Source organism: Scheffersomyces stipitis, chromosome 2 (genome assembly GCF_000209165.1).
Source record: "Scheffersomyces stipitis CBS 6054 chromosome 2, complete sequence".
Classification (NCBI taxonomy): Eukaryota; Fungi; Ascomycota; class Pichiomycetes; order Serinales; family Debaryomycetaceae; genus Scheffersomyces; species Scheffersomyces stipitis.
The window spans coordinates 1,090,137-1,108,549 of NC_009042.1; the positions used below are offsets into that span (position 1 = coordinate 1,090,137).

General features: G+C 40.1%; 4 protein-coding genes across 4 annotated transcripts; 1 reads left to right on the forward strand and 3 right to left on the reverse strand. All coding sequences in view use genetic code 12, as the record gives it.

The window, feature by feature from the left end:
* Nucleotides 1-425: 425 nt before the first annotated feature.
* On the reverse strand, nucleotides 426-1,463 carry PICST_40512 (family 18 glycosyl hydrolase; the record flags this gene model as incomplete). The annotated part of the gene is made up of 1 exon (XM_001382950.1): nucleotides 426-1,463. A coding segment is annotated over one exon (1,038 nt), but the record flags the coding sequence as incomplete, so codon positions are not given.
* Nucleotides 1,464-2,557: 1,094 nt separating this feature from the next.
* On the reverse strand, nucleotides 2,558-5,743 carry PICST_41332 (protein-tyrosine-phosphatase; the record flags this gene model as incomplete). Its single annotated transcript, XM_001382951.1, has 3 exons — nucleotides 2,558-2,685; nucleotides 2,755-2,949; nucleotides 3,211-5,743. The coding sequence occupies 3 exons, from the start codon at nucleotides 5,741-5,743 to the stop codon at nucleotides 2,558-2,560; spliced, it is 2,856 nt and encodes a 951-aa protein (XP_001382988.2).
* Nucleotides 5,744-6,743: 1,000 nt separating this feature from the next.
* On the reverse strand, nucleotides 6,744-11,501 carry PICST_54822 (bile pigment transporter; the record flags this gene model as incomplete). The annotated part of the gene is made up of 3 exons (XM_001382952.1): nucleotides 6,744-8,845; nucleotides 8,879-10,698; nucleotides 10,774-11,501. Coding segments are annotated over 3 exons (4,650 nt in total), but the record flags the coding sequence as incomplete, so codon positions are not given.
* A 1,454-nt stretch (nucleotides 11,502-12,955) lies between these two features.
* Nucleotides 12,956-18,093, forward strand: RAD15 (DNA-dependent ATPase of the nucleotide excision repair factor 4 complex; the record flags this gene model as incomplete). The annotated part of the gene is given in 2 exon segments (XM_001382396.1): nucleotides 12,956-13,101; nucleotides 13,117-18,093. The coding sequence occupies 2 exon segments, from the start codon at nucleotides 12,956-12,958 to the stop codon at nucleotides 17,000-17,002; spliced, it is 4,032 nt and encodes a 1,343-aa protein (XP_001382433.2). The 3' UTR covers nucleotides 17,003-18,093.
* Nucleotides 18,094-18,413: the final 320 nt, after the last annotated feature.

An 18,413-nucleotide genomic window follows, 5' to 3' on the forward strand; every position in this document is an offset into this window, starting at 1 on the left:
TTCATTAGTTATTCGGCCCTTTTCACTTAATTTCTTCAAGTTTTATATTATTAAACTTTATACTTTCATTAATTTAAGGACAATTCATTATCCTTATCCTTTTTTTTCTATATAACAAGCTAAGCTATGAAAGCTACAAAGCCTGCAGCGAGACCGATGGTCAAGCCGATGATACTCTTGTAGGTTGTAGATGGAGAGTCATTAGACGACGAGCCAGAAGAACTAGCGGAATTTGGAGAAGAGGTGGCGGTTTGCTTTGAGTTCTGGACGAATCCACCTGTGAATTCAGAAGTGGTTTCTGTTTCAGCAGCTTCAGTGTTAACATCGGTTGTCATTGCCTGTGGAACATTGGCCTTAGCTGAAGTAGTGGAGTCCTTAATAGTAGTGGTCTTGGTAATCTTAGTAGAACCACTGCTGGTGACAATGGTCGAGGTCTTGTTCTTGGCCGAGACCACCTTTGGGTCTTTATCATTTTGGGGGTTAAACCCAGTAGCATTGTTGCTTCCCAACCAAGTCTTCTTGTTGGTCAAATAGACATCATCTTCGTTTACAAGACCAGTTGCGTTGTAAAGGAAGGCATTATATTCACTTGCCTTTTTAGAACCGTCCAGTTTGACTCCATCTGGCAAATCATAAGCTTCAACGGAGACAGACTTCAAGTACGCATAATAGTAGCCGTATTGTTGGATATCTTCCGAATCCCAGTTGATAGCACCACCGGCCCATGCAATCGTACCAATACCGTTACCGGCACCACCACCGGGCCATAAAGACATCTGGATTCTTGAAGGAGTCTGGGGGAAGTTGTATCTCTTGGAAGTTTCGTTCCAGGTGTCTGCCTTATTCAACACACGAACTTGTTTACCGTTAATAGACCAGGTAATTGAGTCTTCCTTCCAGTCCAATTCATAGTCGTGCCAGTTTTCAAAAGTATCAGTAGACGAAGCATTGCCTGCATTGGTATAGTTCAAGATCCCCAAGGCATAGAAGTTAGTTTGGGGACTGGTCAAGTTGTAACCAACGAATTCATAATCGATTTCATCCTTGACATCTGAGTACAAAATGAAGGCAGTGATCACACCAGTGTCATGAGAAGTTTTAAGAGTAGCCGAAACCTTTCCGTACCACAAGTATTTGGTAGAGGAAAGAACGGTACCGGACGAATTCTTGGGCATTTGTAACAAAAGAGCATCATCATGAGTAGCAGCCCAGCCAGTGTACACCCAGTCTGACTCAGAAGAGTTACCCAAATATTCAGTCTGGATTTCGACCGAGTCTATGTCGGTGAAGTTGGTTTCGAACGAGCTCATTCTGGGCATAGGCATACATGACGATAAGTTGAACGAGAAACGAACGTCACAACCACCCAAACAGTAGGCACCAGTACCACATTCACCGTACTGGGAACAACAAGGAGCCGACTCTGGACACGTAACGGTTTCGTTACAGGTGTAGACGGCCATGGTCCTCGAAATAAGGAACATCATCAAGGACACAAGGCCCAATTTAGATGTGCTGGAAAAGAACATATGAACTATATATGAGACTGAAATAGTAGAAGATGAAGTTTATGTTCAAAGCAAAGCAGTTGACGGTATAAAATGTATCTCAGTAGTAGATGCGGCCAACTATGGCTATGCTGGTATTATTAGCTATGCTATGATATGGTATGTGTAGATGTTTCAGACTATAGGCTGGAAAACGATTGTAGCGAATCTGATCTAACGATTTGATCTCGACTCAGAAACTTTGCTAGCGAATGGAAACAATGCCAACTACGACTGTAGGTTAACAGCGAAAGAAAAATGGCACTAAGAATGACAATAGAAGAAAAACAGCTCCTAGACCCGTAGACAAATTTTGCTAGAAAATGCAATATATATATAAACCTACAAAAATGTCGTGATCCAGTGCCGAAAAACAAAAGCAAAGCCTTGCGTTTTTTGCAATAAAAAAAATTCTCGTAACATGCCGATCTCTGCGACATTTGGGACGCGCGACGTTTTTCATGCAATTTTTAGAAGCATTTTCGGTTAACTCCAATATTTTATTGACATTTTTCCCAAAACGGAAAGGTTATGGCACAATTTTCCGACCGTGTTTGAAAAAGGAGGTGCTCAACTTGCCTTACAGAAACAGCCAGAGCTGAAAAGGAAAAAAGGGCTCTCAGCTTGTGTGCTTGCTTCTCTGACACACAATCTTAGAATTCGTATTCCAATAAAAAGTCCAACTATTCTACAGTCATTGTTCATAAATTCGCTTTTCTATTTTCAAAAATTAGCTCTAGCTATATGTCCGTTATATGCAGGTATGTATAGACGGTTGCAATTTGCAAAAAGTATATCTAGTAGATTAAAGACAAGATGAAAATATCATTTATATGGACTTATTGTATATGTTAAAGAACTCTTGTGGTATGTATATTGCTTTCGGTTTTTCTTGTGAATTTTTGTGTTCTCATTTATCGTATTTACTTAGCTTCACCGTAATGTCCATCTCTATATAGACTCATCTCCCCACATTCTACTTCAAGTGCCATGCTCGCATTCTACTGCTCCTAATTGTTGGAAAAGAAATTGTACATATTTGGCAGGTACTTCGAAGGCTGGTCGTAGATCAAGTTGCTACCGTTAGGGTTGTTGGGGTCGTTTCCTCCGTTGCCCTGAGAAGGCTGCTGTTGGTAAGCTTGTTGATAAGCTTGGTTAGCCTGTGGAGGTCTTCCCTGGCCATTGTCGCTGCCAGGCTGCGGCTGACCATATGAATGGAATTGTGATGGCTGGCCATAGTGTGGAATCTGTGGAGGCAAAGGAGGCGCAGAACGTCCACCCAGTGGTTGCTGGTCGATATTCTTTGGTGGAACGGGAGGAGCTCTATGGTATCCACCAGTAGAAGCTTCAGAATAACCAGCAAAACTTCCTCCAGTTGAACTACGCTGCGGAGCTTGTGCTGCTGTATCGTAGGATGAGCCTGGAGCCGGCAGAGAGACGTTTGGAGGAGTGTTGTAATATTGGTTTTGTTGATTATACGAGTTTGTAGGTTGACCATACTGTGGTCTTTGTTGAGGATGTTGAGGCTGTTGATGTTGGTTCTGATTCTGAGACGATGGTTGGCCATATTGGTTAGCAAATGGAGGTGTAACCATAGGTTGAGAATTCTGACGGCTAAGTGCGGTTTGCGATGGCATCGAATACTGGCTGACAGAAGGTGAACCCAAAGGCTGTGTATTCTGTCGCTGAGGTGCTGAGTAACGATCAAAATACTCATACTGACCCGGAGCTGCTGACGGGGTTTGCTGCTGAGGTTGTTGCTGATAATGTTGTTGGGGTGGTAGAGGTGGCTGTTGGTTCAAACTTAAACCATCGAAACTACTAGTCAACGATGACCTTGGTTTAATAGCAGCTCGGTCAGCTTCGTTTTGGATATTTCCTTTCAAATTAATGGCCGAATCTAGTAAACCAGCATAGAATTGAGAACCTCTCTTCAAACCCAAAGAATACTTTTTCCAGGAGTCGTTGTAGAAAGAGGTGATTCTTGCACTTTGACTAGCTACCAATTGATCTTTGGATGCCTTCGATGATTGGATATTTTTGATCTCAGGATCAGAAGAAAGTTTGCCCCATTCGGTCCTCAAATCATTGACAAAGGACTTTTCCTTCTGGATCAACTTATCTAACTCTTCGTTGTATGGCTGGAATTTCTTCAACTCTTCTGGGAATATAAGTGTTTTGATTTCATTTGTAGACTTCATCTTGCTATTCAAAATCAAAATGTCTGAAATATCGTCATTATGAATTTCCTTCTTCAACGTCTCAACTAACTTGGTCTTGTTGGCTTTGATCACATTTAAGTCGTGCAATATATCTTCCAAGACTTTGATTTGCGAGAGAATCTGGTCTTTAGGTGACTTGACTTCTGTATCTATCATGTCTAGCAAACTGATGTCCGGCTTCGAAGCTTGTGACTTATCAGAAGAAGTCTTGAAGAGATTCTTGAGCTCTTCGGAATTCGAACCCTTTCCCAAAAGAGCATACAAACTTTGAGAGTCGTCATTGATTAAGCCGAAAAGTTGGTTATCCGAATTAGTGGCATCATATAGCGATTTCTTGATCTTCACAAGATCCATCTTAAAACTAGTCAACGACTCTGAAACCTGCTTGGAAGCTATTTCTTCGCTCTGTGAAATATTTTCATAGATTTCCTTCCTAAGTTGGGAAATTTTTTGCCTATTCAATTGATCATTGGCATACTCCGACGAGATTTCATTGGCGATGGCTTCAATTTTGGGGTCGATAGAACTACCACTTGAGTCTGTGTCAGAGTTTTCTGTGCTATTTATCAATTCCTTGATAGTTACCAAGGCCTTAGGCAATTTCAAGTATTCCAAAACAGACGAAATCTCCTCATTCGAAACATCAACAGCATCCAACTCGTTCCTAAGGAACTGTGACTTTTCTTCAGAGTAAAAACTGGACAATTCGTGGATATTCACGGGAACAACATTGCTCATGAAATTGTTATAGTTGTGGTCATTTATCTCCTGGAACGTCGTATTCTGAGTTATAGGGATGACCTTTGTACTATCCAATGGCTTGATGTCTGGCAAGGTCACCAAAGATGGTATTATTTCATGGTAGATTAAGTCATTATCCTTTGTCAAATCAGTTAATTTGATTCCTACAGCATCTTTTTGGTACTTGTAGTTGTCTAAAATCTCGTATGCTTCATTAGAGCCAGCTTTGGAGATATTTCTCAACAAGGTGCTGTTGATCTCGTGAAGAATATCCTGCGATTTCGTATAGTAAGCCAATGCATCACCATATTTTTTTCCGGCCTCCAAGTTCATGGCATTGTAGTAGTACGACAACGACTTGTAATAGTGCATTTTCAAGGTGACGGTAGCAATCCATGAAGCATCAAGCTTGGCAGGAACATGGGAAGTGCTGGCTTCTGTAGTCTCGTCAGAGTCATCCGGTTTATCCAAAAAATCTTCTTCTAAGTCTTCCGAGTCCACCACTGCGAAATCGTCGAAGTTGCTTCCCAAACTGGATATGTACGAAGTCATATTGTGGCATTCCTCGTAATGAACGGAGGCACTACGACACAATTTTGATACCAAAGAGTTCTTCTTTCCTTCAAGATCGCCGGTTATAACCGTCAAAACAAAAACTTCCTGCGCCTGAGCCAACATCAATTTGACCAAAAACTTAACTGTAGACTGGTTCAAGTCTAGGGAGGGAGCATGGAGAAAGTTTTCGTTCAAAAACTGGTAGATTCCAGCAGCCTGTTGAAAGAGCTGGATAGCCTCCTTCGTAGAAGCCTCCTCCGTTCCAGCAACACTGCGTTGAGACTCTTCATATCTTACTTTGGCATACTCTGACAAAAGAGCTCCTAGGTTGAAGAGAACGTTGGCCTTCTCAAACGGCAAGGCTCCTTGCTTATTAACCAATGAGGGTTGGAAGGCATCGTGCCACGTGAAGTTGATCTTCTTACTTGCGTTAACTACATTGAAGGGCACCCTCAAGTCGAGTAGCTCAAGCTGGCTGTAGTACTTGTAGTATAGGTTGATTCCCGTGTTATCAGCATTCACTCCACGAATGTCCTGTCTCAACTTGTTGAAGGCTGTGAGGTCTTCGGTGTATTCACTGGTGGAACCATAAGTAGAAAGCAAGTAGTTGCTCAAGGGTTTCAACCAATTGACTTCCTCGGATCGCTTTGAGGGAACTGCGAGAAGATGAGTTTTCATTTTGGTTCTGTTTTGTTCAGATTTGTAGTTTTATTGGTACAAGAAAAGATCCTTAGATTCATTTATATCTGCGATAACTATGGGGATTGGAATTTATGGGGCACACACAGGTGCGAAGAGTGTATAAATGATAAGTGCAGGTTTTGGGACGGGTTCCAACTTCACATACTACTCGAATGAATATGTCGATTAGGGGAGAGCAGAGATGGGAATGGGAAATTTGTACGAAGTTGGGTTTCAGAAGTTGGGTTTCAGAGAGGTTGAATAGTTTGGTATTTTTTTGGAATAATTGAATTGTTGTAGGACTGAAATGATAGAAATAAACGGACATTGGGCATATCCTTCAGGCATATCCTTCAAATACATAGTTGGTGGATGTTGGTGGTAGTTTATATTAACTACCTATGATGGAGTTAGCTGAGGAAATAACCAAGAACCAGACTGTACCGATTACTCCAGCATATATTGAGCAATTTGTTTAATGACCAAATGCTAATGATGAACTAAAGTGTAAGAATTCTTCAGCTGCTCACGAAAATTTTGCACCCAAATCCTCGATTGTTCACTAGATAGGATTCTTGATTGTATTATTTAATTTGAAGAACAAAGGTCGAAACCTGGCCAAAGCAATGAAACATCTCTCAGCAAACTCAAACTGTCTCTACTTAAGAATAAGCGTTATTGCAAGAAAATTTTGCAAAGGAATATAGGAAGAATCCGCTATCGTTCTGCTTGTATCGCCTTCATGAATGAGACAAGTTTGATTCTAAATTCTATTTGTTATCATATATAGCTACTGGTTCTCAAATTCTTCGCTTCTATATGGAAGAGTTACTAAAAATATAATGATATATTTAATCTAGCTTTCATGAATCAAATAAATTTATAGTAAATAAATATTTTTTTTCGCAGCCAGTAAAGTAAACTGTCCTGTAGTGTGTTTGAATAAATATTGTAAATATGGTTTTAAAAGTCAATTGTGGCAGGTTCCTGAAACCACCTATAAGTCAATATCTTTGAGATATCCCCCTTCTTTGCACAAGGAGTAGAAGATTGAAGATTCATCCGACAACAATGCCTTTGGAGAGTCGAATTCCTTAACTTGACCTCTATCCAAAACAAGAACTCTATCACTATCGAGGATGGTTTCAAGTCTGTGAGCAATGGTCAAAATAGTCTTGTTGTTAAATTCTGATCTGATCGTTTCCTGGATAATCTTATCTGTCTGTACGTCAACAGCAGCAGTAGCCTCATCTAAAATAAGAACCCTTGAAGGATTTAATAAGGATCTTGCAAGGGCCAAAAGTTGTCTTTGGCCCGAAGATAAGTTGGAGCCACCTTCTTGCACTTTAGCAGCAAGTCCAACATCGAAGTCATCAGCATTCTCGGAGGTTTCTTCTTTCTTGTCATCTTCGTCTACTTCCTTCTTCGTTTTCATGGATTGGACGTGTTCTTTCAAGTGTGCTAATTCCAAAACTTTCCAGAGTTCGTCATCACTATGTTCGTCAAAAGGATCCAAATTCAGTCTGATAGATCCCTCAATTGCATGAGCATCCTGAGGGATAATATTAAGTTTATGACGTAAATCGTAGAGACCAATTTCACTGGTATTTATACCATCGATTTCGATATGGCCCCCAGTTGCTTCGATAATTCTGAAGATTGCTAATGAAAGAGTTGACTTACCAGCTCCAGTTCTGCCGACAATACCAATCTTTTCCTGTGGTTTAATGTCGATGGTGATGTCATTCAAAACTGGATCCAAGTTCTTTCTATATCTGGTTGTGTAATTCTTAAAAGAGATAGCTCCAGTTGCTGGCCAGTCTTGAGGAGGTCTATTTCCCTCGACTACCTCTTCAGCTTCTGGGGTCAAGTTGCAATATTCAATGATTCTTTCAATAGAAACCGATTTTGTTTCAATATCAGCCCAATATCTAATAATAGCATTCAATACACCAGTGATACTCAAGGCATTAATCATAATGAAACCAACCAAACCAGAACTCAATTGCTTCTTGGCACCTAAAGAAGCCAAAATGAGTAACGTACAGGCATACACTATAACTGCAGATATACTCTGCAACCTCATGGACAACCATCTATTGCAGCAAAGGTTAGTAAATGTTACACGAACCAAACTGTCAACATTGTTCGTGTTCTGGAACTTGAACCTTTCTTCTTGGCCATAAGCTCTGATAGTTTCAGCTCCACTAACAGACTCCTGCAAGTGTGAGAAGACAGGACTCTTTTTGGCACTTGCTAATCTCTTAAGTTCTCTCGAAGATGGAATAAAATATCCTCTAACTTGGTTGTAAACGTAAAGCAAGACAGCAATGATAATAAACATGAGTGGAAGATTGTATACAATGACTGAAATTAAACCAAATGCCTGAAGGACATGTTCAACCGCACCCATACAAGACCAAATAATCTGCTGATCAAGAACATTGATATCGTCGGCAAATCTATTAATAATACGACCGGTTGGAGTTGTTTCAAAGAAGGACATTGGTGACCTTAACACGCTTCTGGCCATTTTATCGTGGAAATACTTGGAACCACTAACAACACAGTAAGTCCATATAACCATAGCACCCAACAAAGTGAAGAATCCACCAGAAATACCTAAGGTTGCATAGAAGGACAAGAACAAAATAGGATTGACATTATGTCCGGCACTCATATTCTGCTCTGACCATGTCTTCAATACATAATTGGCCAGAATACTAGCAGTTATATTACAAGCAAAACAGATGACGTAAAGTGCAACATATGAATAATTGCAGGCCTTGAAGTATTCCAAGTAAACTCCCAATTTTACTTCACCTTGAGCCCCTACTTCAGCTTCTTGACCTGTTCGTTTAACAACTGTTTCGTCTTCATCATCCTCATAATTATGGCTGAAGGAAACAAAACTAGCTCTTCGAAGGGTTGTTCTTGTTTCCATTCTTTCTAGGTGTTCAAATTGTTCTTCGTCATCTTCGACGGCAGTTTCATTTTCTGGAGAATACTTTACAATTTCATCACTGGATTGTGAGGAGTTTATATCTGTTGATGCCACATGAACATCCGCATTTCCTTTAATATCATCTTTAGAATCATCTTCTTCGTCTTCTTCTTCGTGTTCCTTTTTACCATATTCTTCGATTAAAGCAGCCAAATCGGATTTTCTGGCCATAACCTCGTCATAGTTTCCCCTTTCAGTAATTTTCCCTTTCTTCAAGAGAACAATTTCATGGGCTTGGTGCAAGACATTAACAGCGTTGGTTGCCAAAACCACAGTTTTAGATGCCAAAAGACCTTCGGGTCCCAAAACTAACTTAGTAATGTTCTTACCAACATGAGCATCAACAGCAGATAAAACATCATCAAGAATGCAAACATCGGCTCTTGAGTAAACGGCTCTTGCGAGGGCAATTCTTGCCTTTTGACCACCACTCAAGGAAATACCCTTTTCACCAACGACAGTTCTGTCACCATCTGGTAATACTTCAAAGTCGCTCGTCAATTGACAAGCTTCAACTGTACGATCGTAAAAGACCTTGTTAAATTTGCATCCAAACAAAATGTTAGCCTTTACGGTAGCATTCATGATCCAAGGACTTTGAGCACAGTATGCAATTGAGCCATTGACTTTGATTGAAGTATCAGCATTCTTTTGAGCAGGGACTTCTCCAAGGATTGATCTGAGAAGGGTAGTCTTTCCACTTCCAACTCTTCCCACTACGCAAGTCAACTGTCCCTTTTTGGCTTCAAAGTTAATGTTATCAAGAGCAATATTTGAAGGGCCCTCAGATTCAACGACGCTTTCTGGATCAGTGCTTTCAATTTTTGGTTCAGTGCTCCAAAGGAATGTCGAATTTTTAATTTCAATAGCGCTGTCATTTTTGGAAAGGGAATTGTCAGTTCTTTCAATGATATCAGCGTCCAACTCCTCCAATAAGAACAACTCTCTCAATCTCTTCAAGGAAACATTCATTTCCACTACTTGAGAAAAGAGATCGGGAAGAAGTAAAATTGGCTCCGCCAAAATCTCGAATAAGGTCAAAGCAGGGAAGACAACAGATGGAACTAACGGAGCCTTGGAAAGAACTGCAAATGTTACCAAACAAGCACAAGACACCATGAATGGGATACAAGACCATAAGAAGGTGGCAGCAGCATTGAAAATTCCAATCTTCTTGGCATATACTAATTCACGGTCGTTTCTGATGGAGAATAATCTACTCAACATTGGCTTCTCCCACGAGTATAACTTGATACTTTTGATGGAGTTCAAAATTTCAGTTGTCAAGCGGGTTCTTTCATCTCTTATCTTCATACTTTCATTGTAAAGGGTCCAGATAGAAGAACTCACTTTACTACTGATAGGCACTAAGATGGCAGCGACAACGAAACCCGAATAACTTGCGGGACCCATAATTTTGTATAAAGCAAGCAATGAGAAAACTAATCTGAATGGCATTGTGGCAGCTTCAACAAGTCTGGGTAATTCACTGACTTCAAAAACATCTACAGAAAGATTGTTGACAATATCACCAGTAGATTTGCCCTTTCTGGATTCCTGTGATAAGCGAATTGCCTTGTTGTAGACGAACCCGATTAAAGACGATTGCAACTTACTTCTAACAACAAAGTAACAAACGAAGAACTGGTTGAAACTGATGAATCTACCTACAGCACAAAAGAAAATGGCAGTAGCGATAGCAAAGCCTACAATAAGAGGTTCGCCTTGCCCGTTTTCCGTGTTTGCAGAGCTTGCATTGGTGAAGTATAAGATGAATCTTTGGAACAAGAAAGCTTGACCAAAACTGAAAATCATTTCCAATGAATCGACAATAAACCCTCTTAACAATATAGCCCAGTGAATTTTGAATAAGAGCAAGAACATTGAGAAGTGAGGGAGTTTCAAATCATCTTCGCTAGGATTGGCGATTTTTTTGAGTTTTCTGTCTCTCTTCTGCTCAGCTTTAAGTTTTGAAGCATTGAAATATTTGTACAACTTAGCGTATGTGACTACATTCTTCAACACGATAGGACTTGGAGGAATTTCATCAAAGGAAACTGTGTTTGTTTCGTGGATGTCTTGGATGGTATCTCTTAACCAGAAGAACCCCAATTCTGAGAAGAAGTTTCTTACTGAAGAGACATCCCAGTCGTTTAAGTTGAAGTAGTCAACCAATTCCACCGATGGCTTGTAGAGAGAAAGCTCAAATACAAGAACCAAAGCAGAATTCAATAAAATGGCTAGTTCTAGCACGTAAATGATAGAAGCTAGAGGTTTATTCTCTGAGGGAATGTAAACCTTTTGTGTAGAGAAAGAGTCCTGGAGTACGACGACAAAGTCGTAGAAAGTGGAACCAACCCAGTAGAGCAACAAGGAGGCACTGGGTATCACAGATCTGGTTACTTCCACGATATGCAATGGTAGCACTACGGCTGCGAGTAAGAAAGTATTCAATACTAAGCCGAACGACTTGACGTTTTCACCTGTGTATGTCAATATGGTCAACAGCAAGATCAACACGAATTGCAATATAATTGAGTTAATTTTCACAAGATGGTAAATACCAACGCTTTTGAGCCCAAAAGGAGAACCGAACGAATATTTGATTCTGTAGGGACCATGCTTATTGTTCCAGAGTAGGTTGAATATCTGGAAAACGGCAATGAGACCTACAATGGCAGAGAACACCACATTGACAGATCCTAGAAAGCATGGGTTGATGGTATTCTGGTGGGGATCGTATAATGGACGCGATAGCGAATCAAGCAAGTTGCAACCACGCAAGTCTGGAATCGTTCCGTTTCCAGTACTCGTTCCGGTCCCACCATTATTGATATCGATGCTATCGATCAACGACAATATTAGCTGAGACATTCTTTAGGCTAATCTTGGAGAATTCTTATTTCAAATTAGGTCAGGTTTCCGAAATTCAGGCAGCGATGGGGCCGTATTTAAGGAATTTTTCATACATGCATACGATAGGAGTGGCTCCTGCCACGGCTTATCTATACTGCAGAAGTTTAATATTAGCAACAGCTTTTCCTGCAGACATTCCTCTGCAAAAAGGGCTGAAGTGACAGTTCCATTACAATGGCTCCCTCCTATTGGCTGGTTTCACGCTTGCTTCCTACACGACCTGAAAGGGTGAAAAATTACTATTGCAAATGAAGCCACGCCAAATTTGTCATTGTTGATAGTGCAGCCATACACTCAGATGGTGAAAAAAGATAGGGCGTTATTTGTCTGTCTGCAGGATTCTGGTGAATGAGAGATCTGAACAGCCGAATCTTTGACTCATCTGTTGCCTGTTTGGGCCTTGTGTCCGAGCTGTTCGCTCCGATCATGACACATTATCCAGAAGCAGAATTAAGGCAGAGACTTCGTCTTGGCATAGCAACGGAGTAGGAGCTCAGTGGGGATTCCCTGTTTGGAACGGGGATGGTGACGCAGTTTTGAACTCAATGGGACAATTCTGTGCGAATCTAGAATGGAGTTATCTCCGTGTTATGGATATGTTAAATTGGTGAACTGTAGAGACTTTAAAGAAGCAACTGATGACCAACCTTCAGGCGACATCTCATTGATCGATCCACATCGTCGCCCAACATAAACTAGCTCAACTCGAGTCCCCAATGGGGAGTAGCTTGGAAGTTGTGCCACGGCTGAGGTTAAATAGTCAAGAACAAGTCACGTGAAAATCTTTAATTCTCAAGAACAGAACCAGTGTAGGGATTGTCTTTGTTATTGGAGGAGCCATTAAGAAGGAATACAGTGGCTGATAGTGTGAATGCCCTAATGGTATGCCTTTCCATACCCAGAACAATAACTGTTGTGTATTGTTCACAGTTTTGTTCACAGTTTTGTTCACTTTATTAGGCCAGTTTCAGCTATTGAAGTTTAGGAAAAAGATAGAATTGAGGAACCCGACCTTCTTTCTCACCCCTACTTCGTCTTATTAATAGGCTATTGCTTGGAACTGCCCCATCAGTTACAATATGACATCAATAGTTTATCTCCAATACATACTCTTATTGTTCTCTAGTCCTTCCCCAGAAAACCTCTACCGTCTCAATAGATAATGCGAGTGCTACCTGCAGTCTCTCATCTAATCTTAACTCAACTGTCTACTTCAGTAAAGAAGTAGCCTCATTATTATTCATTACTCGGCCTTATCCATTTATTCACATAGAATATGATTGATCCCGATGACACGCTCACATCATAGCAAGAAATCTGCACTTCAACACGTGGTTGAAATCACCAATGACATTGAAAAATTGGTTTCTGTTGGGACATTGTCATTTTTCAATGTGCCTCTAGAGATTTCTGATCTAGGAGGATTAACAGTAGAGTCTGGAAAACATAGTCAAGATAGCAATAATGACACAAACAGCTGTGATAATCGATTTTCCAGTTGGAAATGGTTGGATATCAGCTTCTTTCTCTATTTGTGTCTGTGTCGTGGAATTGGTTTGAATCCACTTATCCATGGATTGCATTTTCTTATAATGCATCGATTTGCAATGGCTACCTTCAATACATACAAAGTTAAGATAAGAAATGGATACATGACAATATTCAAGGTACGTCTATATTGTGTACCGGCGGACGTAAGAGGTTTCCGCTACATTCATGAATGGAGAAACAGCAAGCCTCGAGTTCATCTCAATGAAAAGAACTACAAGAAGTACTGGAGCACACTTCTACAGTATCTCGATTATTCTGTAGCCGGATGGCATATTCCCCAGTACGAAGTTGGAATTGGACAATTTGTCAAACAGAATCTGATCTTGATAGATATGAAAGCCAATGCAAGTTCAAATGTGGACTTAACTTCCGTAGAAACTCTTAACTATCATATTCATAGATGGACTTCCAACAACAAATGCGAGCCATTTCGAGCAACATCCAATGTTACACATAAAAGCAAAACACTAGCAGATCGAATTCAAGATATTTACAACGGTATATCATCTCCAGATGTTAGTGTCTACCAGAAGAAATCAGTAGAAGAAAGGGGAACTACGCCAAATTCAAAAGAAGTACTAGTACAACTCCTCAATAGTAGAAATACAGGCGACCTGCAAATTGATGGTGTCAAAACAGAACTCTATACATTTCAAATCCGTTCGATAGCCAAGATGTATGAAAAGGAAGTGTTTCCGCAAAAAGCACTTTCCCCTAACTTTGTAGAGTTGAGGTCTCCTTCAAATGGTTTTAAGTTCTACTTTCATTTGCAAAGCTACTTTGTCCACATTGAACCAGAAATATACCTGTTGCCTAGAGGAGGAATATTGGCAGAGAATATGGGTCTCGGAAAAACTCTCATATGTCTTAGTCTTATTTGCTTAACGAAGAATGACATTTCTCAAATTCCAAATGATCTATTGATTCATGACCCTATGGAAGAACCAGAATTGCAAGAGTTAATACTAGATGAAAATGACATCTTGAGGCCGATCAATGCTCCACGTCCACAGCAAGTCAAATCTTTGAGCGAACTTTGTAAACAATGTGTGAATCAAAACTCCTTGCCTTGGCGATATTATGCTAGTGATCTTCCTCAATCTGTTGTTCAAGCCCTTCTAAAAGATCCTGGTTATTTTCAGATACCATTGGTTAATAAAGAGTACGAATCGCAATTTTCTCAAAGACTGAGAAAACCTTCTACAAGACAGAGTCTGAAAATCGAAGAAGGATACAGTTTCAGGACTTTGTTCTTATGCAATACTACATTGATTATCGTACCAGACAACTTGTTCCACCAGTGGAATACAGAATTGAATAAGCACATTCAGCCCGGGTTTCTTCTGAAGTTATTTATTTCAAGTCAATTTCGCAAAGAGATTATCACATCAAGAGGAACATATACCAATGTTAGTCTGAAAGATCCACGAGATCTCATCAAATATGATTTGGTAATTATGACACATTCATATCTTGCTAGACAGTTTGGTGAGTTGCTGCTGGAAGAAAATCCCCTTAACAAAATCTACTGGAAAAGATTAATCATAGATGAAGGACATAGCATGAATTCTAAGTCTTCCAAGACCAGCAATCTCTGTAAAGTAATGCAAGCCGAACGACGTTGGGCAGTTACTGGTACGCCAACATCAGGATTGACCAAGTTGTATATGGATGAAGAGCAGAATGAGACAGATTCGGCGACAGCCAGTCCAAAGAAGAAGAGTAAATATGTTGTGAAATCGCTGTTCAATGAAAAAGAGGATTTGGTGAAACTTGGAACTATAGTTGGAAATTTTCTCAAGATTGAACCTTTTCATTCACGTCCCAAGCTATGGACAAAAGAGGTTATTCAACCATTAGTGTCAAAAGTCTATGGATCAGACGTAAGTTTATCTAATCTACTCAATGCTATTGTCGTGAGACATAATTCTCAGGACATCGAAAGTGACTTGAAACTTCCACAGTTGCACCATGAAGCTGTCTATATTGAGCCATCCTATCATAACAAGATTTCCATCAACTTATTCACTGCTGTGCTCGCTGTGAATGCGGTTTCTTCAGAAAGAACAGATATCGACTACATGTTCCATCCGTCTAATAGACAACAGCTTAGACGTTTGATAACGAATTTGCAGAGAGCTACGTTTCACTGGACAGGATTTCAGCAGGACGATGTAGAAACTCTCATTCACATTTGTAATGTATCTTTAAAGAAAAGAAGGGCTAATGGTCAGTCGGTATATGACAACTATGACGTGGAATTACTCATGAAATCTCTAGAAGCGGCCAAGTTTGCGTTGAGTAATACAAGGTGGAGAACATCTGCGTTGTTGCATGAAATGAATTACTTTGTGACGGGATTGCCAGATGCTTTTATCAAGTCATTTGGAACTGGAATGGTAGAAAGAATAATTGAAGGTGAACATGATGACATTGGAGTATTTGGAGCACCGCATTTGAATGCCATTCAGGAGTTCTACTATAAGAATCGATTCTTGGTCATGGAAGATGAAGAATTGTTGAAACTGAAGCTTGAATTTGCGTCGAAGCCGTTCTGGGCGTCTTACTGGATAGACAGCGTTCGAAGAAATAATGAAAGGTTCAAAAAACAGGATCAGAACCAAAATTTTGAATCTAATGTTAAGAATGGGGCTATAGCGAATGCTATAAATGTTCCAGATGTTGTCAGAGACTATACACCCGAATATGTAATGGAGACAGCCAAATTTTCAACACCTCGAAGGAATTCTGTATCAAAGAAATCACAGATCAGTCCAAAGAATGAACTAACCGAAGATGGTTTGAGCGGATTGGTAATCACCAAAGAAGTCCACTCAGGCTTTTCTATTAGAAACGAAAATATCAGGGCCTCTATCAGAGAAGCTCGGATTTTAGGGACTGCTTCAGCTAAGTTGTCATATTTGGGAAGTAGACTCTTGGAGCATCAAAGAAATAAAATAAAGTCGTTGATCTTCTTTGAATTCGAAGACAGTGCTTATTACTTGACAGAATTGCTTGATGTTTTGGGAGTCAACTACATTCTTTATGCTACGTTTATCAATCCGGCCGAGAGAGCAAGAAACTTGTCTCTTTTTAGTGAATATATTACAGATGAGCAAGGTGGTATTACTTTAATCATGGATCTCCGTTTAGCAGCCCATGGGTTAACTATCGTAGAAGCTACACACGTCTATTTTATGAGTCCAGTTTGGCAAAGATCCATAGAAGCTCAAGCTATCAAAAGGGCACATAGAATTGGGCAAACTAAAGATGTCCATGTTGAGACTTTGGTTCTTCGAGGAACTTTGGAAGAGGAAATTTATAAGAGAAGAACAAGCAATACAGATGACAACGAAGAAGATGAAGGTTCAAAAAGAAAATATGTCATTGACGATACTGGAATGCAAGAGTACATTTTGAGACATAGGTTCCTAGACTATAGCATTACGGAGACTGAATATGCTCCTTTTGTTTCGCCTACTACTATGCATACTAATAATGACGTCGAGGAAGAGGATCTGGAATTCTCACTACTCAACCATAGAGGTCTTGTTGTTGAAACCAATAGACATGGTTTCCTACATAACTGGGATATGTTCCTATTCACTAATGACAATCTCACCAAGTTCAACAAGCTCAAGGCTGAAAAAGCACAGAAGGAACATGTTGAATCGCTTTACATGGACCGATTTGTCCAATCAGAAACAAAACCAATCAAAGCTACCAGAAAACGACTCACAATAAAAATAGACAAAGATATCCCTTCTAAGAAAGTTAGATTTTAAGTTGGGGTACGATTTATAGAAATAATACAATGTACAATACAGCTATATGCATAGCTATATAATGATGCTATACTACTGGTGCAATTCTCTGACTACTATGGAGCCATCAGTAGAAGTAGAAAGGAGTAGTCTTCCATTTGCGCTGTAATCTACATCTATGACTGTGCCTCGGTGGCCCCCGTACTTATTGGTGATCTTGCGAGTACTGAAATCCCACTCTGTCACTGTCAGATCTTCAGAGCCAGAGAAGATAGTGATATCGTTGTCTGAGAAGGTTGCTCTGATCAATTGGTACTCGTCTCCAGAAGGAGCTCCTTCATAGGTAAATGGACTGATTCTGGAAATTCCCTCAGGGACAAATTCTTTGGCACTATATGTCTTCATTACTCCATCCATGGAACGCGCAAGCAAAACAGAATCATCACTATTCAATGAAAGCGAAGTGATGGCTTCCACTTGACCCTGGCAATTCCATAATTGCAGCCCGAGCTTCCTTATATCGTGTACACGTATGGTCGGGTCTATTCCAGCAAGGTATAAGGTGTTCCCAATCTTGTCGAAAGTAGTGGTCAATAAAGGGTATTCTGTAGAAACACATCCCACAGAGTTCTTGTCACGAGGATCCCAAAGAAAGGCACTACCGTCATCCCCTACACTTGCACTTAATGTCTGGGACGACATCGCTACTTGATTAACTACCAATTTGTGTTCCAGACACTTGCGTAATCTTTTTCCGGTCTCAGCATCCCAGAAGCCAACAGTATTGTCAGCACTAGAACTGACTAGAACTTCACCGTCTGCCAGCCAGTCCAACGACGTAACTGCAGACTTGTGTCCTCTCAAGACACCGTAGTTTGGTGAGTCGTCACTTTCGCTCGTTGGAATATTCCATAGTAGTATGAGCTTGTCTGTGCCACTGGATGCTATAGAAGTGCCTGACTTGTTGAACTTGCCTGAGAGTACTACCCCCAGATGCCCTTCTAGGACGACAGCTTCGTTGTATAGAGTATTTCCGTTGGCATTGCCAATTGGTTGAGTTCGTACAAGCGACTGTGGCTCGCCTGTATTGGCCTTATGTCTCTTCACCAACGACATCTTTAAAATGGAAAGAATATTAGAATTTATAGATTTTGAATTTCAATTATCGATTATTCAAATTGCAAATTCGATGCGCATCTCTGGTGCATTTAGAATAGACAGACATAAATTTAAATAGACACAAGACACACCATAGAATATACATAAAACAGAAATTTGAATTCAAGATATAAATCAATAAAAACATAATAATTGCATTGTGGAGCCAAAAACAACTGTAATCAGTACTACAATAAAGACATAAAGATTATAGTTCAAACAAGATTTTAGTATCGAAAGATATTAGCTTAGAAACTATTGACCATAGTGTAGA